This window comes from Perognathus longimembris, chromosome 4 (assembly GCF_023159225.1).
Source record: "Perognathus longimembris pacificus isolate PPM17 chromosome 4, ASM2315922v1, whole genome shotgun sequence".
NCBI lineage: Eukaryota > Metazoa > Chordata > Mammalia > Rodentia > Heteromyidae > Perognathus > Perognathus longimembris.
Genome location: NC_063164.1, coordinates 47,024,640 through 47,045,159, shown reverse-complemented (window position 1 = coordinate 47,045,159; position 20,520 = coordinate 47,024,640). Strand labels below are relative to the sequence as shown.

General features: G+C 38.4%; 1 protein-coding gene across 1 annotated transcript in view; it reads right to left on the bottom strand.

The window, feature by feature from the left end:
• Pde11a (phosphodiesterase 11A) overlaps positions 1 to 20,520 on the bottom strand; it is a 337,140-nt gene that overhangs the window by 17,414 nt on the left and 299,206 nt on the right. Inside the window, exons 18-19 of the mRNA XM_048344223.1 lie at positions 16,783 to 16,857; positions 11,131 to 11,214 (exon numbers count right to left, since the gene is read on the bottom strand). Coding sequence (XP_048200180.1) covers positions 11,131 to 11,214; positions 16,783 to 16,857 — 159 coding nt within the window. The remainder of the gene's footprint in view (positions 1 to 11,130; positions 11,215 to 16,782; positions 16,858 to 20,520) is intronic.

Here is a 20,520-nt window from a genome sequence, read left to right as displayed (position 1 = left end):
GATAAGATATTGAACAAAGGTTTTCATTTTAGTTTTGTCCATTAGGAAAAAGGAAACGAGTAAATAAATTATGACAAATCAACTGGCTAGACAAAGCAACCACTAGACTGCCATCTCAAAGGGTGATTTGAAAACTATGTAGGAACATAGAATTGTGGTATGAGCTTTATATTAGGTAATTTAAGCAGAATACCGTAGTAGGTCTGGGTTAGTAAGTTTTAGTGCGGACATAGGAAGGGACTTCCTATGTGAGGCTCTTATTTTTCCTGATTAGTTAGGCATTATAAGATGATACGTGTTTCCATACTCAATTCCCTTTAAGAGAACAGTGATTAATATTCATTCTAATAATCTAGAACAATCTATTCTAGTAATCTGAGCTTTTCTAGCATGGGCCTCAAAGTTACTCCAGCCTCTTCCCATTGCCCAAGAAAGTTTATCTTTTAAAAAGTTCCTTTATTAAAATAAAATTAATGGGCTAGTCAGAAAAATTAGGAGATAAACTTGTAAATTCAAGTACTATCAACCCACTTTGTTATCTTTGTATAAAAGATAACTCAACAAAAAAATATTTTGAGAAAATGTCTACAATGACATGGAATCCATTAGCCCATTTGTTCCTTAGAACTCTTTACTCAAAATTGCATCTTCCTCTCTAAATGAGTAGTTTTATTTTGAAAATGGGAGGTTCGAGAAGCCAGAACAGTGATGGACAAAATGGAACCAACTTCTACATCTTCAGGGCAGGTTAGTGGAAAAAAACATAGCTGGATACAGAGGAGTTGGCTTGGAAACTGATCCTGCCTTGGAGTGGCTGCTTCCCTCTAAGTCCATTAGCTTCTTTGTGTTCTAATTTCCTTGTCTGTATAAATATAGTATCAATGGTGAAGTTGTTTCTGCCTTCCCAGAATTAGAGTTAAAGAAATTCTACAATTAAATTGTATGTATAAAAGCACTTTGTAAACTTTAAATTCAAGACCTCATTCAATGGCAAATCCATATCATCTATTCAGTAGATATCTATTTTCTGAAAAGGCACATAAGGATATTCTGGTATTTGTATGTCTCTAATATTGACATTCTTTCCAAAACTTTGTTTCCAAAAGAAGTCTTTAGCATTGTTTTAGACACTGCTTGTGGCTGCCAAGTTGGCTGGATGAGGTTTGAAGCCTGCCTTTGATCACACTGCTACAAAGCTTAGCATCCATTTACTTGAGGAGGCAATGTGCTTTGAGTGATTTATTTAATGTTTATAAGAGTAGTGATAGCTGAGGATCCAATAGCGCCTTCTTGAATTATCTCAGGAAACATTTATAATAGTTCAGAGGATTGTTTGGCAATAGTATAAAAATGCTTTCTGTTTATCTCATGCCTCATTTCCCATAAGTTCAAACAACAATGACTCTCTAAATGAAAATAAAATTGAAAAATTTTATAGAGGCATTAACACTGTGGGGGAAAAATGATGTTGAGAGGTAGGTCTTCATTTATATCTTAGAAAGTAGAAAGTCTAGATTTTCCTTTTTCTTCCTTTTCCCTGTCATTCCAATTGACTTGAAATATTTCTGTCCCTCCTTCCCGTCCTTTCTTCCTCTCTTCCCTTCCTTTCTCCTCCCCTCCTTCTGCCCCCTTCCTCTCCCCCTTCTGTTCCCTTCCCCTCCCCTTCCTTCACTTTTCTTCCCCTCTTGTCTTTTCTTAAGAAGTAGAAAAAGAAGAAGTACACCAGCTTTTTAAGTGTGCTCTGTTAAGAAACTGGAAAGTTACTTAAGTAAAGACAAGATTTCAAACTTTGTATGAACTTGGAGCTGAGTGACTTTTAGCTATATGGTTTTAAAACAGAAAAATGCTTAAATGGGGAGTGATTTATGTTGGTCAGCTGGATATAGAGAAGTAGTTCTTATCTTAAAATTCTATCTTCACAAACCTTATTAGGGACTATGTCATAAAATTTTCACCAGATTCCAAGATTTTAATACAGATTCATGATGGCAATTTTTAAGCTCATAAAATACACATGAATAGAATACATCCAGTACTCTTGTAAAAAGAAAAGAACAAGTTGCACAAAACAAAGCAAATTAAAGGGTATTTTATTTATAAGAACATAAAGAGTTGGTTGTTTTATTAATTCAAACTCACATTTAGAGGTAAACATTTCTCTACAAAAGCAAACATCCTAACACAATAGCTGCTTAGAGAGAACTCTGAGGTGCAGCCCAGGGTATGAGACCTTTCACCCTCAAAGTGTCACGCTAGAGGTAGGAGACAGGTCACATGGACCTCACTGCCTGTTTACTAGTGAGCCTCCATCCTGCAGATAACGCTAATATTTGGTGTTTGTATTAATAACTGTTAAGCACTACAGAATCTAAAAAGTCTTCTAAGTCAAAGCAATATTGAATTTTAATTCTGATGAATTTAATGCATCACACTGCACTATAATTTCTTGAACTCATATGAATACAATATATAATTGTATAATTACATACATAATTTCTTCAGATCTATGTACAGCATATAGCAGCTTGATCTTATTACCTTGGAACTTAAAATAACTACAATATTACATTTTCTGGCAATCCTAGATAAGAAAACTTTAATGTATTTCCTAGCTGAAAACAGTCAAAGCTCTGAAAAATTCATGGCTATAAACTGGCCCTTTATAGTAGAATTAAGAGCCAATTCAACCAAGATGAGAACTAAACCACTTGCTAAAAAGATATCATAGGCCATATACTTTAGGTTATGGGCAGGCATATAACAGTGCATACTGTGTTGAAAGGGTTTTTATATTTATAGGTGATAACTTAAAATGGCATTAAACCTTACTTCATACATCCCACTACTTATAATGAATCCATGGTACTGCATCCCATCATTGACTTTTCATCTCATCATTCATTTGTTCAGCAAACATTTACTGAGATGCTGTAATGTGTGAGGCATGGTATGGGGTGCGCGGAGTAAGATGCTTCCCAGAAATCCATCTTGTAAAGAAGAGAGACAGACAGGAAGACAGTGACTATGGAGAGATGGAAAGAGTGCATCAGAATATTGAGGACAAGTGACAGTTTAGGCAGAGTGGAGAGGGAAGGAGGCACAGGCAAAGGCAAGGAAGATGGACAAACTGTTTAGTGAGTCCTATGCTTTGAATGTCTGGGTAAGTTAGTGGGAAGGAGACAAGAGATGAGGCTTAGGAGGTGTGAGAAGGAGTCTGAACCGAATGAGAGGCCCTTCATGCCACACACAAAGGAACCTGGAAGCCTCTAATGCATGTCCCCTCTCTCAAAAGAAAGATTACTTTACAAGTTTAGAATATGTCCATAGTGGAGGGGCCTGTTAGTTATCTAAAACTGACCCTTCTGAATGTCTATGTGTCTTCCTGTTTGACTTAATAGTGCATAGCATATTCTGGAGGTAAGAACTCAGTTTCAAGTACAGTATGTGCAACAAGGATGATATTTTGATTTTTTTTTTTTTTTTTTTTTTGCCAATCCTGGGCCTTGGACTCAGGGCCTGAGCACTGTCCCTGGCTTCTTTTTGCTCAAGGCTAGCACTCTGCCACTTGAGCCACAGCACCAATTCTGTCCTTTTCTATATATGTGGTGCTGAGGAATCGAACCTAGGGCTTCATGTATACAAGGCAAGCACTCTTGCCACTAGGCCATATTCCCAGCCCAAGGATGATATTTTGAAAATAAGAAAGCAATGTGTTTTTCATTCTGTCCCAGTCACATGGGTGACTTGCCACATATCAGCTGGCTTCCTTCCTTCAGGCAAATGGTGGATTGCTGCTAGAAACAGCCATTCATCAGCTCATCATTCAGCTTTGATAGACAAGATCCTGCATATCAGCTTTTTGTGGTGGAGAAGGGATTTCTAAATTCTTGAATTCTCTATCTGCAAGGAAGCGGGCCTAAGTCAGCACATCCAGCTCATTGCACAGCTCTTGCTAGAAGAGCTTTGAAGTGACCATCCGTATAAGGACAGTTCCCATCAGCCCAGCAAAAGGAAACTTAATTTTTTTCCACTGTGGTGTTAGGAAAAGGGGAGGGAAAGAGATGAGAGGAGAAGAAAGGGGGAGAGAGAGAGAGAAAGAGAGAGAGAGAGAGAGAGAGAGACATAAGGGGTGAGACAGGGAAGATCAGATGTAAGCATTCTGCCTCCATGTTCCTTGAGGGTCAGGAGAGCCCTTTGTCTCTTGATTCTCAAACCTAATTCAGGAAAATTACAGAATTTTCAAAAAGCAAGTTAACACTACGTAGGTATCATGTTAGGAAGAACTTAGAAAGTTGCAGAGAGATGAGAAAGTAGCAGGAAGTCTGTGAGCCAACAAGGGGAAGTAGGTAAATGCTGTTGATTAGAACTGACCAGGAAGCAAATGGGAGTGGGGTAGGCTTGCCACAAGAAGTCTTTTACAGGGACCACCGACTCCAGCAGCCAGGACTGGTAGCCAGGACCTGCACAAAGTGCTCATCATGTCTATACCCATCGCCAGCCAATTCATCCCTCCTTCCCTCCCTCCCTCCTTTCCTTCCTTCCTTCTTTCCTTCTATCTTTCCTCCCTCTGTCCCTTCCTGGAAAATAGCCAATGAAGTTTTTCTTCTTTCTATCCCCATTCTTCCTTGTAGATTCTTTGAAAACAGATGATTTTTGTGATCTAACTATTCATTCTGTAGCTCATTAATTATTCTTTTTTTTAATCCAGACACAAGCCTTAGAGCACTGAGAAACATTGTGAGTTGTTTTACAGTGCTTTTACCAGTATCGAGACATTCTCTTGTACTAGGCTTTATATCCTCATTTGCAGTAACTCTCAATGGCTGTAGTTTGAGTGTAATTTAGAGATGTCTTGCCTTTCTTAGAAAGCACATTAATCACTGCATCAGGAGGAATGAATTTTTCAAAAATGAACATTACAACTGGAGATGGAAAAATATCCGTTTAATATTAACATCAGGAGCCCTGTTGATTGCAGAAAACATGAGATTTTTATACAGAAGCACCTACTTTTACCAAAAGCTTCCTCTCTTAATGGTGGGAGTATCATCTGGCTAGATGCTGCCCAGGTCTAGCTTTTTGGCTTTATTGCAAGAAGGCCCACCCCCAAGTCAAAAGCCAGTTTGGGATAAGCTGGCATTTTGATTATAATAAAATGTTTGTGGTAAAAATGAAATCTGTCAGCCCTTAAAAGCAGATTTTTTAATGCTTCTGTGCATCATTGACATTCTGTGTACACTATGATTTCATTTGAGAATGAAAATAAGGGCAAAAAACTCAGCTTGCTCCTGCAAAGAGAAGCTCAGAATGATCCAGTGGCATTGGGGTTTCTGTTTATCCCTAAGGCTCTACAGCAATGACTTCAAAGTTTGATGGTGTCTTTTTTCTTCTTCTTCTTTCTTACTTTTTTTTTTCTTCCAAAGATGTTGAGCAGCAGGCTAATGGCTCCCCAGCAGGGTGCAAAAACAGCAGAAAGCTCTGGAATCAGATGTCAATGTATTCCTCCGAGATACCCTGCTAGGACAGAACTAACTAACCAGGGCTTTAGTCTTCTCTTGGGGACCACGCTTGAATGGCTCCTTGCCCACTCTCAGCTTCCTATATGCTTCCTGATTAAAATACTGTCACAGATAAATCATGCCTCTTCCCTCCCCCTCCCTTTCCTCACTTCTTTCCTTCCCTATTTCTTTCCTTCCTCTCTTTCAGAAAAGTTTAGAGATTACAAAGATGAACAAGTCCTGGAAAACTATCTACTTGCATATGTATACATCTTTTCTAAGTAAGCCCTCATGGAACTGGGCAGGTCTTTGGCATGCCTTCCTACCTGGCATGTGGCAAGCACTAAAGCAATGCCTTTGGTGCATGTTCTCATTTTTCACTAGAAATGTGTTCACAATACATCAGGTGAACAGGGCCTATCCACCATTGCTTTTGGCTTTATTGGTTATCTAGTTATTGCTAAGAATTAAACCCAGGACCTTGTATATACCAGATAAGCACTGAATGCTGACCTACACCTTAGTCCTATATGTTTTCATATATTTTCTGTCAGTCCCTTTCAGTCAATTACTTGATGTCTCCTGTAACTTCCTTAGAAATAGATTATTTTGGAGGGTTCTTATTGCTTTTCCCTAACATAGTCACAAACTGACTAGAAATTGAAGCCATCTCATATATAGTTTTGATTCTTAATGTAAGGAACAAGTGTGGATTCCCATCTGGGAATAAAGATAAGGGGCCTTCAGGTAGTCAAGAGTAATAGCCTTGCTATTCTTTATCCTTTGCTTGGAGCAGAGACAAAACTCAGCTCCCAGCAACACAAGCATACCCTGATCTATTAGGTTATTTGACATGCACAACCATTTAAAATCATGAAGTAAAACCAAACTATCTAATGAAAGTCAATGAAGTAACAACACTGTACTAAAGCCATATTCACACCTCCACCTTGGCCACATGTCTACTTTCTCTTCCTCAACTCCCAATTTTTCCTGTCCCTGTACCCTAACCCTGTAGCTGCCTCTAGCCTTTCCAGATTCCATCTGTCCATGCTGTTTCTCCTGCAGGGTGGCCTGACTATCTCTATGAAAACCTATTTGCTTAAGCTCTCTGCATAAAATTTCTTCCTATCTATCCTTCCTATCTTGAGGTGGGGTTGGGGCTTTCTTTGTCTCTCATGTCCTGTTCTGTGCCCTTTTGCCATGGTCTGAAGTCTACCTAAGAAGGTCTTGCTGGCTTCTCTGGCTCTGAATTTCACAGCATCTTCTCAGAGTCCTGGATGTTGCTCTTCCATGTTTCTAACTTCAAGCTGGCCTTTGAGAAGCATCTGAGTTGTCTCAGCTATGCTGCTTGAGTGACCAGTGTCATATCAATGACTTCCCTTGCTTGAATCTTTAAGAATATGTCTTCTCATTAATGACAATGCCCTACCCAGTGACCAATTCCATTTCTTGAGCACCAACAATTAATGAGATGCTATCAATAAAATTGTGAGGAAACTATTGCATGAGATGGAACACAGTAGGAACCTTCAGAGAGTTTACTTAAACCTTCACTTTGATCTTTTGAAAGTTGATTTCAAATCTTGGTGAAGATGTAAGAGAGAAAACAAGGGAAGAGGTGACACTGTTAAAAAATAAATGTATGCAGCATTATTTATCATAGCTAAGATATGGATATCCCTCTTAGTAGATGAATGGATCAAGAAAATGTAGTATATGTACACAGTTGAATTCTATGCTTCCGTCAGAAAGAATGGCATTGCCCCATTTGTAAGGAAATGGAAAGACTTGGAAAAAATCATATTAAGTGAAGTAAGCCAGGCCCAAAGAAACATAGGCTCCATGGTTTCTCTCATTGGTAATAATTAGTATATGTCTAGGATAGTCCTAGAAAAGGATCACAATAGGCTCAATAGCTATGTACTTATGTGTGTATAAAATGATGCTAAGCAAAATGAACCCCGAGATATGGAAACAAGAGGTGCTTTTTAAAAAAATGTACTGTGTGAAGTTATTTGTTTTTTCTTTCATGTTTTTTCCCCTTTGGTTTATCCCCTGTTGTCAATGTTTTTAATTTTGGTACCCTGTGTCTTGCATATATGTTTACCTGATTTGGGAAAGGGAAGAATAACAAAATGGTGAGACAAAGGACAAAGGGTGAACCAATGCAACAGTGATACTTACAAGACACTATGTTGGAAAGGGGCATAATCTCCTTGATATATGACTGTTAAGGTGGGGGTTGGGACACTAGAGCTAGGTCTGCGAAACAAAAAACTTCTTGTCAAATGGCATTTCCCACAGGTTTGGGTCAGCGATATTACATTATGTAACTAAAACCAAACAACTACTAAGCATAAAAAGGTCTAAAATAGACCTCTTAGTGGATCACAATAGCACAAAAGCTATATATGTATGGTCATATAAGACAAGGATAAGCAAACTCTATTGTTGACGTTATATTTAAAGTTCTAGGTGAATTTCCTTTGGCGTATGCCATGTGGTTACTGTAAATGTTTTTGGTACACTGGGTATTGTATGTATGTCTACCTGGTCTAGGGAAGGGAAAGAAAAACAAGGGTGTATGATATCACGAGAAATGTACACACTGTCCTATTATGTAACTGTATCCCTTTTGCACAACACCTTGTCAAAAATTTTAATTAATAAATAAAAAATTTTTAAAAAGACACTATGTTGAAAATGAACTTTATAACTTGTGAGAGAAGGATGTTGGGGGGAGGGAAAGTGGGAAAAAATGAGGCAGTGGGTAACACTGTTTGGCAAGAAATGTCCTCAGCTGGGAGTATGGCCTAGTGGCAAGAGTGCTTGCCTCCTACACATGAAGCTCTCAGTTCTATTCCCCAGCACCACATATATGGAAAACGGCCAGAGGGGGCGCTGTGGCTCAAGTGGCAGAGTGCTAGCCTTGAGCAAGAAGAGGCCAGGGACAGTACTCAGGCCCTGAGTCCAAGGCCCAGGACTGGCCAAAAAAAGAAAGAAATGTCCTCAATACCTTACTTGTATAACTGTAACCTCCTGTATATCATCTTTACAATAAAATTTTCTTAAATTAAAAGAAAGAAAGAAATGTATCCATTACCTGATTTATATAACTGCAACCCCTCTGTACATCACCTTTACAATAAAATTTAAAAAATAAAGGAAAGGGAAAATGTACAAATAAAATCATGAAGCTAAATAAAAATAGCAGTGATGAGGAATTTTAAAAGAGCAAGATTTTAATCCTCTAGCAAAGGAGTACTACAAACATGAACTTCTGAAAACACTGCTCCCACATATCCCTTTAGCGTAGCATCCTCTTCCAAGAAAACACCAAGCAGAAATTTCCATGAAAGGTGAGAAGCTGAAGCTGGGATCCTTAGCTCCAGAACAAAGGCCCTGGATGTCCAGGACTCTGATGCATTATTTAATTTTGTATATGTTCTTTTCTTGCTGGTAAAGACAGGAGATATATCTAACATCTCAGATGAGTAATAAAGTAAAACGGATGTGAAAACGTCAGGATGATGTAGTGATATTACTTATTCCCTACATCCAAGAAGATACTATTTTCAGTTTAAATTCAAGTAACTTCCTTTTGGGTGTGTGTGCTAGGCTTGATGCTTAAGTTCAGGGCTCAGGTGCTGTCTCTGAGCCACTTTTGCTCAAGGCGAGCTTTACTACTTGAATCGCAGCTCTACTTTTGGCTTTTTTTTCTTTTTAAGTAGTTCATTGGAGATAAGAGTTGCACAGATTTTCCTGCAAGGGCTGGCTTTGAACTGTGATCCTCAGAACTTAGTCTTCTGAATAGCTATGATTACAGCATGACCCAATGACTCCTGGCTCAAGTAACTTCCTTTTAGCCTCAATATTTCAAAATAATTAATAGGAGGTACGTGATAATTACAATAATTGCTTATTGAGTCAGCAATGTGACAAATTATCATGGAAAAGCTTATGAGGATCTTTCCTAGCACTTATTGTAAGTAACCATGTGGGAAGACTATGTGTATTTCTGGGTCACTTCAAAGTAGCATTGCGAAGTAGCAACCCAAATGAAACAACCACATACATGCATGTCTTCAACCTCCTATGCTGGTAAAAAAAAATAATCTCACTTATTGTCTACATATGCACACAAAACTTAGTAACACTAAAACGTAATTTACCGTGGGCAGCCAAGATCAATTGAGCAAAGGAAAAGATACCTGGCCCAGAAGCTATGGGCTTCACACACAAGCCAACTAATGCAGCAACATCCATGATGGGACCAACAGACAGTATGGAAAGAGGGTCAAGGGTCCCTTTAATTAATAAAGTACACATCATACTCATTCCTCTCAAATTCTTTCATTATTATGAAAGAACATTATGATCATTTGTAACTAAAGTAATTGATTTTAGATTCTTTGAATACTCATCTGACTTATAGGATGCTAGCAGGCATTTAGTGGATCACAGAAAACAACAATGCATTTTTGCTATTAATTGTTAATAAAACTTACACTTCCATCTTCCAAGACAGTGTTCTAACTTGTTTGTTTTGGGGGTACTGTGACAGGGCTCAGTAGGTCCTAAAAGTACTGGAAATAATTGGTAGCTAAGTTTGAGATTTAATGGTCATGAGGTCCTTAAAAAACAATACTGGGTTTTTAATGGAGTTCTACAGAGTGAGAAATTAAAGAGGTTTTGCTTTCCCTGCGTGTTTCTCGCTTTGAAGTTAGAAATGTAGCTCAGTCTGATTGAGCTAGGTTGGGGGTAAAGAACTTGCCAGGTTTTTACAGATGAAAGCAAACGCTTAGCAGTGGAATTAAAAACCAATGTACACAAAACTCTTAGTGTTTAATGGATGCCAGTCCTCCCTGGAACTCAAAAAGTAAGAGTGTGAACAATTCAAAGCTGACCTGGGTCTCCTTGCCAGGAGCAGGTTCTGCACATCGGGCAGCCTGGTATGCAGAAATCATTAGTGCAGCTCACTTAGAAGTCACTGGTGGGGATAGCTGTCCCATATGCATCTCAAAGAAAGGCAGAATTATATGGGAGGTGCTTCCTAAAGCTGGGTGGTCCAGATCATGGGGTGAGAGCAGAAAACCATGCTTCATGGAAACCTCATGTCTCTCATGACATTAATAAAAGTGAAAAAGAAAATGGTTTTAAAAAAAGAATGTCATGGTCAAATATATTTGAAAAACTGAAAGTTTTAAGCATGTTTCTTCTCTGCAGTACTTCTCTAGGCTTGCAACATTTTAAGGAGAATGGTGTGTATGTGTGTGGGGGGGATTTCCTTTGTTATTGGTCTTGCTAGCTGGTTTTGAAGAGATGGCTAGCTATTAGACAATGTCTGCATACTTGTGATCCAGGGGACACAGCTTGGGAAATACTGAAATAAAATGGTTATTACCCTTGGTTTACAGAAGAGGAATATGAAGCCCATGGAGATAATGCTGTAGAAGGTGGTAGAGATCTCAGGTCTCCAGCTTCTGAGGACCAGAAATCCAAGAAAAGACAAATTGCAAAATACATATCCTGAAAGAGTCTCCTCAGACCAATGCTTCTGAAAGTGCTTGGCACACACTTTCTTTCCTGGCTCAGTGACGACAGGCTGAACCTCCCACGTCAAGATTACCTGATACAAGGGCATGCAGATGCTGTCAATCCACTCCAGTTGCAAGCGAGGCAGTTCATCTTTCCGGTTCCGGTCAAAAATAGCCTAGAATGAAGGAGGAGAACCTTGCTTTACCACACTGGAGGATTTTATAGGTGCTTTGTCAAACACTGTCACAGTGGTCCAATTTTTACAAACTGAACACTTTACATATCACAATCATTCTTTATATGTACTTTCTTTTCCATTGTCTGTGATGAAAAGCAAATATTTTCACCTTTAAAAGTAGATTTGTAAGTGAACGTATTTGAACTTTGTAGAACACAGCTCTTTGGGGCCAAAATCTGTCTTCAGATACAGGTGACTGCTACTAAATCAAACCATCAGGTCACTGGGGAGCTGAATATGAATCCAAGGGATGGGGGCATATTATACTGTCACAAAACAATAGAGGACTTTTATTTTTACAATGAGAGGGTTGGACAAAATAGGATAGATTGAAAGAGTTGTTTGTTTGTTTTGCCAGTTTTGAGGCTTTGGATTTAGGGCCCTGGCTTCTTGGCTTTGGATTTAGGGCCCTGGATTCTTTTTGCTCAAGGCTAGCACTCTACATCTTGAGCTACAGCGCCACTTCCCATTTTTTCTGTGTATGTGGTGCTGAGGAATTGAACCCAGGGCTTCTTGTGTACGCGGCAAGCACTCTACTGCTAAGCCACATTCTCGGCCCTGAAAAAGCATTTTTTTAAAAAGCAGAAACCAAGTTGCATCATATACATAAATGGACAAGTGGAATTGAAATCCTTTCAAGAAACTAGTTAAGCATAATAAAAGACTTAAAAATAGAAACCATTTATATTATTTTTTGAGGATGAAACATTAGATCAGAAATTCTGTAAAATTTTCAGTAAGATTCTGTTATGAATGAATGCCTATGTATGGATGGGTGGATGTGGGAGGCATTCAATCCCTTCACTATCCCCTTTAAACTTTGTGATGTTATAATGTTTGAAATAGTCTAGGTATATTTTTGAGTAAAAGGAATGACTTATTTATGTTAGGAGTCTTAGCAAGTGAAACAATTGGAATTGGAGGGGTAAAATATACAAAGTTAATTCTACTCCAATAAGAATGCCTCCGTTTGTTCTTCAAGAATAAAGCCAGAGCCTAAGCCACTATTTGTGTCCTTCTTGATCTGGCAGAGTAGCACTGTTGTGCTATATCTCATCTCACCTATCATTTTAGAGGAGGACTGTGTCTTTCCTCTAGGTGAAATGTGGCATCCACATGATTTAGCATTCTTTTAGGTTATAGAGGCACATACAAGCCACCATCTCTTTGGTTCAGAGATGTTGGAAAAGCCTGCAGTCTTAAGATTTATGAACCGAAGTAGAAGTAGTGGGGAAGAAATCACTAGGTGCAAATCAGAGGAAAATATCTCTGACCTGGAGTAGGCCACTGACTCCCATAGCCTCCGTTCATCTTTATGTTCAGTCTAAAATGTGATATATTCAGAGAAGACTGAAATATGCTGGAGAAAGTAGTAGTTTTTGTGAATTAACTGAATGTTGGTTCTCTGAAAACATCCCATGTTTTATGTTACTATAATAAAATACCAGAGGCTGAGACATTTTAAAAGATCAGTTTATTTAACTCATAGTTCTGGAACTTCAAGGTTCCATATTTGTCATGGTCTTCTTGTTGATAGTCTTGAGGTAACATAAAGCATCTTATAGCAATAGACAGGGCACCCACATGTGTGCCTTTTGATCTTGTTCCTCTTTCTTATGAAGCCATTGTGATTCAAGCATGGGGACAGGAACTCTACCCTAGTGACTTTCTCTAATCCTAATCTCCCAAAGGCCCCACACTTCTAAACATAACCAGATCTGAATCCCTTACAATGGCAATGAAATTTCAACATATTTAGTCCTGGAGGACACATTTAAACTATGTTCAAACTGTAGCATTTTATTCCATTTTCTCTACAGCTCTTTCTGCTATCTGATTTATTTATTATTTATTTATTTTTACTCTGTTTTTGATGGATATTATGTGAATACTTTAAAAATTCAGTCTTTTAGTCCCAATTGTACAACTATTCTATAATTTATTTTAGAACCAAAGTAGAGTCCCCCAAAGAAATTCCATGCCAAAACTAATAACTTTTCATTTCCTCTTGAACATCTAATCTTAGGCAATCTCCAGTAATGTACTTCCTATATGGATTTGCCTATCCTATGTGCTTCATAGAAAAGGAATCATATGTGTGTTCTTTTTGTGACTGGCTTCTTTCACTTAATATAATAATTTCAAGGTTCATTCAGAGAACATGTATTAGTACTTCATTTAGCTTTTATATTTTCTGCCAAATGGTGATATTTCATTGTTTAGGCATATCAAGTTTTATTCACAGACATATGAGTTGTTTCCACATATTGGCTATTCTGAGTTACACTGCTATGAACATTCATGTGCAAGTTTTGTATGGATGTATGTTTTTATTTTGAGGGAAAGGCGGGTATATTTAGAAATAGAGTCACTGGTCCATTTGGTAACTTTATGTTAATTTTTTTAATTTCCAAAAATTGTAGTTAATTTTGCTGAACATCATCTTATGTGCATAACTAGCAGAGTAGCACAATAGCTCAATAACAATGTTATTTTTTTTTAATGAGTTGTAGGGCTTGAATTCAGGAACTGGGTGCTTTCCCTAAGCTCTTGCTCTCAAGGCTAGCACTCTGCCACTTTGAGCCACAGCCTCACTTCTGGTCTTCTGGTGGTTAATTGGAGATAAGAATCTCAGCGACCTTTTCTGACTGGTTGGTTTTGAACCATGGTCTTCAGATCTCAGCCTCCTGAGTAGCTAGGATTACAGCCATGAGCTACAATAGGATTAACATTTTGATAAGTGAAAAACCGCTTCTTAAAGCAGTGTCTCTGTTTTACATCCCCACCAGGAATTTATGAAGATTTTACTTCTCTATAACCATACCAACATTTGTCATTATCCATCTTTTTAATTATAGTTCTCCCAGTGGGTATGAAATGCTGCTTTAGTGTGTTTTCCATTTGTATTTTCCTGATAGCTAATTCTTTTGGTAATCTTCATGCACTTATGAGCCATTTTAATATTGTCTTAGAAAATGTATCTATTTAGATCCTTTGCCTACTTTTTAGACTGAGTTCTTTGTCTTTTTATTTTTGCCACAGTAGTTCTCTTCATAATACAAATACTAGTGACCACGAGATATGCAATTGGTAAAGAATCTCACTTTTTATAGATTATCTTTTTACCTTCTTGATGGTGTCCTTTGGTGCACAAAAGTTTTTAGCTTCAATGAAGTTTAATTTTGATTAAGTCCAATTTAGCACCAATGAACTGGCATCTCTGGATCATTCCTTCTTTTGTTTCTTGTGCTATAATACCTCTTGTGTTATAATATCTCAGACATCATGGCTAAATCAAACCCTTGAAGATTTATATGTATATTCTCTTGAAAGATTTTATTGTTTTTTCTATTAGACATGTCTGTGATCCAATTTGAGTTTGTTTTGGAGTATGGTAAGTAGTAGAGCACTGGGAATAGTCAAGCTGTCTGGACCATTCATTGAAAAAACTAGCTCATGAATGTTAGAGTTGTCCTAACATTGATATTGAAATCTATTGACCATAATGGTATGGTTTTTCCTGGACTAGTCTCTTCTTAATCAATGTGTGACATAAGAAAAATGAGTGTAGGTAATATATTGTGCTTTCCCTTTGCAGCATTTTGCATTTGGTATTTATTAGTGATTATTTATTTATTGCCCATTTTGCTAGCTGGCTGATGAAGTCTAAGAGGCCAGGGAAGATCATGTCTCCCTCATTTCTGGAGGAACAGTGCTCAGTTCCAATCATATTTTATTAAATCACTGCTTCTAGAATTATCCTGGCTATGGTCCACATTAGTTTGATCTCCAAAAGTTACCGTGATAACCTGTAGGACTATAACATCTGGAGGGGAGGGAGAAGTTCCAGGACAATTTTCTTTCTAAAAGCCAAGAGAAAGTGGGTGCAGTGGATGTCAGCTCTTGGTGAATGTACTTCCAGAAGCTTCTGGAAAAGGATGAATAGGGACTGCCCTACCCCAACGGCAGGTCTCTCCTGGGGGGAGACAATTGTGAGCTGTGGTAAGTATCCTTTTGTGAAAGTAGAGGAGCATTTAGAGCTGTTTTCACCACAAAATTAATTTCATTTATGTATTCTGAAAAGACCTTACCTGAGCCTACAGATAAAGGACCCTTATCCCTGCCCTGCACCTGCCTGCTCACTGATGCCAGCAATTTACTCATTCTTCTTTTTCTTTCACTTAATTAAATGACCTGTGGTATTGCTGCATTATAAAACCTTCAGAATATTCATCTGAACTAGTTTTTAAAATAAAAAAGCTTTTATTTTAAAGTATATAGGTAGCCCAGAGAAATTGGGGTCATACTAGGTTTTACACATAAACGGAATATATCCTAATCTATTATCTTTGTTTTTATAACCAAATTTTGTGACACCACCAAAAAAGATTCGTGTGTGTTTCAATCTATGTAATCTGACTTTTACTAGGTAAGTAACCATTTAAGAATAGTTGAAATCATCTGGGCACTGGTGGCTCACACCTGTAATCCAAGCTACTCAGGAGGCTGAGATCTGAGGATCATGGTTCTAAACCAGCCCAGGCAGGAAAGTGTGTGAGACTCTTTGTTTATTTGTTTTGTTTTAGTTGCCAGTCCTGGGCCTTGGACTCAGGGCCTGAGCACTGTCCCTGGCTTCTTTTTGCTCAAGGCTAGCACTCTACCTCTTGAGCCACAGAGCCACTTCCGTCTTTTTTCTATATATGTGGTGCTGAGGAATCGAACCCAGGGCTTCATGTATACGAGGTGAGCACTTTACCACTAGGTCATATTCCCAGCCCGTGAGACTCTTTTTTTTTTTTTTTTGGCCAGTCCTGGGGCTTGGACTCAGGGCCTGAGCACTGTCCCTGGCTTCTTTTTTATTGCTCAAGGCTAGCACTCTGCCACTTGAGCCACAGCGCCACTTCTGGCCATTTTCTGTATATGTGGTGCTGGGGAATCGAACCCAGGGCCTCATGTATATGAGGCAGGCACTCTTACCACTAGGCCATATCCCCAGCCCCCCGTGAGACTCTTATCTCTACTAAACTACAAAAAAAAAAGCTGGAAGTAGAGCTGTGGCTCAAGTGGTAGAGCACTAGTCTTGAGCAGAACAAGCTCACAGATGGAGCCCAGGAGGTCCTGAGTTCAAACCCCAGGACCAGCAGCCAAACAAACAAAAAAAAAAGATAGAGAAAAGCAATTAATTCTCAAATAGTAATTGAAAAGGTGAATCTGGCATTCCAGCACCCTGGGTCTGATCTTTCAAATTCTACTGGGCACATCTTACTTTGTGCCTACTTGTTTGCCCCATTGAGGGTGCTCAGGAAATGCTTGTTATGTAGCATACCACTGTCAATCAGAAACTGGGAACGATGCTTAGCATTGAAGTTTAATTAAAGTTGAAAGCTTTCAGAGTCCTTCCTTAAATCCTTTCTGAAGCTTTTCCAATTTCAAGTTGTGATCTGGATTTATTTTTGGAAATGTCATTTAAATAGATAAATAGACGATAATGAAAGCATGACATACTGAAGGAGTGAGTTTAAGTTCTGATCTTTCTCGATCTCCTTGTTCAAAGAACTCACTGGTCACAAGTTCAGCCACCTGAAAGACAGAAATATTTTAATTTATGTGTAGTTCGTCATGAGACTTGGAAGTTAATCCTGGCTTACTACATGGTGGTTATCTCCAACACAGTCATTTAAAAAGCTTATAAGGGAGTATACTAATGCTTTGTGTTGTAGAATTTAATTAATAAGACTGATTTCCTTTTAATGGGAACTTGTGCAATATACTTTTAGATTCATGCCAATAGATAATATGGGAACAGTTTCTATATAGAAAAATGAAACAATAATTTAATAATTTGTATCAATATTATATTATTTTATTACTTGGTAATAATCCGTTTTCATTTGTCTTTATAGATTCGTGTGTGTGTGTGTGTGTGTGTGTGTGTTGCTACTGAGGCTTGCACCCAGGGTCTCATTTTTTCCCTTAACTTTTTCACTCAAAGCTAATACTCTATCACTTAAATCACATCTCCACATTTGGCTTTTTGCTAATTAAGTCGAGCTATGAATCTTACAGAATTGTCTCCCCAGGCTGGCTTCAAACAGCAATCCTTAGAACTCAGCCTCCTGAATAGCTAGGGTAATAGGTGTGAGCCACCAGTTCCTGGCTTCTGTGTAGATTCTTTATGGTGCTGCATACTTTTATCCCAGTCTGGCTTTATCTTGCATGATAAATCCAGCACTTCCTTCTACCAATACTTGTGTGTGCTTTGGAAAGGATTATCTCAGAGCATTCTTTACTTTCGACTATACCTGTCAATCAAGAAGCAAGACTAATGTAAGCTTCCTAGGTCATACCAGACTTTCTAACATTGTTATGATCTACTTTGCACCACAGTCTTTGGGCTATCTGAATCTGCGTTCATTTACGGCAGGCACTATTGGTTGCAAGCACAGTGGAACGGATATTCTTCCTCAGACCACTGATAACTTTGTTTTCCTTCCTTTTATCCATTAGTGTGGATGATCAGCAGCCAAGCTAAAGAGATTATTTTATCCCCAAAGACTTTTCTTCTCAGCATTGTTGTGTGTGTGTGTGTGTGTGTGTGTGTGTGTGTGTGTTTAAGGAAATGAGCTAACAAATAAGTGTTGAACACTCACAACATCAATATGGTGTTCACCTAGGAAAGATCTGTATGAGCTACTTGGATTTACAAAATATTGGACAGAAAAAGATCTTAGACAAGATCTTGATGGCAAGAAGACCTGCATCCTTACACTAAGCTTTCTTTGTCCTGTGTTGTTAGAAATATCAAATCCTACATCTGGCAAAGGTGAGATGAGTTTAATTTTAGTCAGGGACACTGACACAAGATATCTATATATAGCTCCAAAGATAGATCACAGATAAAACTTAGATATAATACCATCTCTCCGTGAAATATAAGAGTAGCAAGGTTAAAACCATTTATTAGGGAAAATGGCACCAAATATCCAGTAAAGTCAGATTTCTAATAAGAAACATGGGTCCCTTACAAGAATTCAGCTACATAAAAGTAGTGGGACATACCAATAAATGAATAAACAAATGCGGTATAATGCACAATGGAGTATGATTCAATTATAAAAAAGCATAACCTGCCATATGAAGAGAAATGGATGGAACTGGAGGTCATTGTGTCAATTGAGATATGTTAGACTTAGAAGTTTTTCCTAATCTGGACATGGATATGTGTGTATATGTATATATTTATGTTATATATGCATGTAAAAAGGGGACTGTGAGAGAAAGCCACCAGTGGGTAGGAAGGAAATATGTTGGTAGGTAAATACCAAAATTGATTATGCATATATGAAAATAATATAATGAAATCTATTACAATGGTACAAAAGAGAGGAAATTGGAGGTGAATAGGGAGTAATAGAGAGAATAAATTTGACCAAAGTACATATTATACATGCATAGAACTATCACAATGAATTCCTCCCCTTTGTACAATTAATATATACTAATTTAAACAAAGTACTAGAAAGTGACTCAAAAGATTACCCTCCCACCACATGACGATAGTCCTTGGCTGGTATGGTATGTGTTCTGTAGGACTTGATTTACTTCTTTCCAAAATTCCACTGCCTTTGATTTTTACCACCCCAGGTCTCTGTTTTCAGGACTTCTTTAAAGAAGAAATGATCCCCACAGGGTATCGCCTCATTAATCCAGCTCGCAGAACTCTCCCTCAGCTGGCTCTGAAGCTGGATCTTTTACATTAAAGAATGGAAATGCCAACACCAAGTGCCTCAGGGTGGGAGGCCTATACAGGTCTTCAGCCTTTGGAAAGCAGAGAAATTAAGACAGAATACTGCCCTTACTCTTTCTAAAAAGATCCTGGGTATCTCCCCAGTGCTTCTTCACAGTTTAACTTGTACCACTCTTTTGTTTGTACTTAAAAACCCAATCAAGAACATTAAGTTGCTCCTGATTGAATTTTTTATTAACGAAGGAAATTGGGATGCTAATCAGTCCTTGGGGATTACTAGGGAAACCCACATGCTCAGAGTCATATTTCTGAGGAGGAAAAGTGGAATAAATTAAACTTTTTTTTTTTTTTTTTTTTTTTTTTTTTTTGCCAGTCCTGGGCCTTGGACTCAGGGCCTGAGCACTGTCCCTGGCTTCTTCCCGCTCAAGGCTAGCACTCTGCCACTTGAGCCACAGCGCCGCTTCTGGCCGTTTTCTGTATATGTGGTGCTGGGGAATCGAACCTAGGGCCTCGTGTATCCGAGGCAGGCACTCTTGCCGCTAGGCTATATCCCCAGCCCTAAACTGCTTTTTTTTTAAAAAGGCATTTTGAAAAGGAATTTAGAAAAACAACATCTGGAAAGTTGGAAATACATTTATGTTTTTAAAAGAAGGTCTCATTGTTATGTCCAATTGTTTCCTAAAATCAAGAAAGAGTATAATTAAAAATATTTTAACCTGCTCAATTTAGAGACAAACATGAACAAGATTTCCAGCTTAGAATTGTGACAAGAATGCTGATGGAGGGGCTGGGGGTATGGCCTAGTGGCAAGAGTGCCTGCCTCGTATACATGAGGCCCTGGGTTCGATTCCCCAGCACCACATATACAGAAAACGGCCAGAAGGGGCGCTGTGGCTCAGGTGGCAGAGTGCTAGCCTTGAGCGGGAAGAAGCCAGGGGCAGTGCTCAGGCCCTGAGTCCAAGGCCCACGACTGGCCAAAAAAAAAAAAAAAAAAAAAAAAAAAAAAAAAAGAATGCTGATGGAAGCATTTGTAAAACCATAGTGAGGTTTTTATTTTCCTGAACTCTTTCTTGGTTGTCTACACTTACCATTGGAACTTCATATAAAAAGTATAAAAATAATATTTATACCACTGACTGAGAACACCTAGAAGTGTCTCCTGAGCCTCCCAAGTTGATGTAAAATATCGGTGTAGAGACTGTTTTCCTTCCAAGTACTTTGTCCCATGAATTTCTTGTCCCCTGTGGGCTACTGCTAAGGTCCTGGCACTTCATACCTCACCCACTACTTTTCCAGTCTTTCTTCTCTATTTTCCTCCCCATCCTCCCAAGATCTCTCCACTCTCTATCCTTCCATCCACTCATCCCTACCATGGCAGCCCAATCTGCATTAGAGTATGATGTGAGCAAGAAATAAGTTCTATTTAGTTTAAATAATTATAATTTCAGAATGTATTTGTTATTGCAGCAGAGCTTAACCTAACTTTGATAATACAA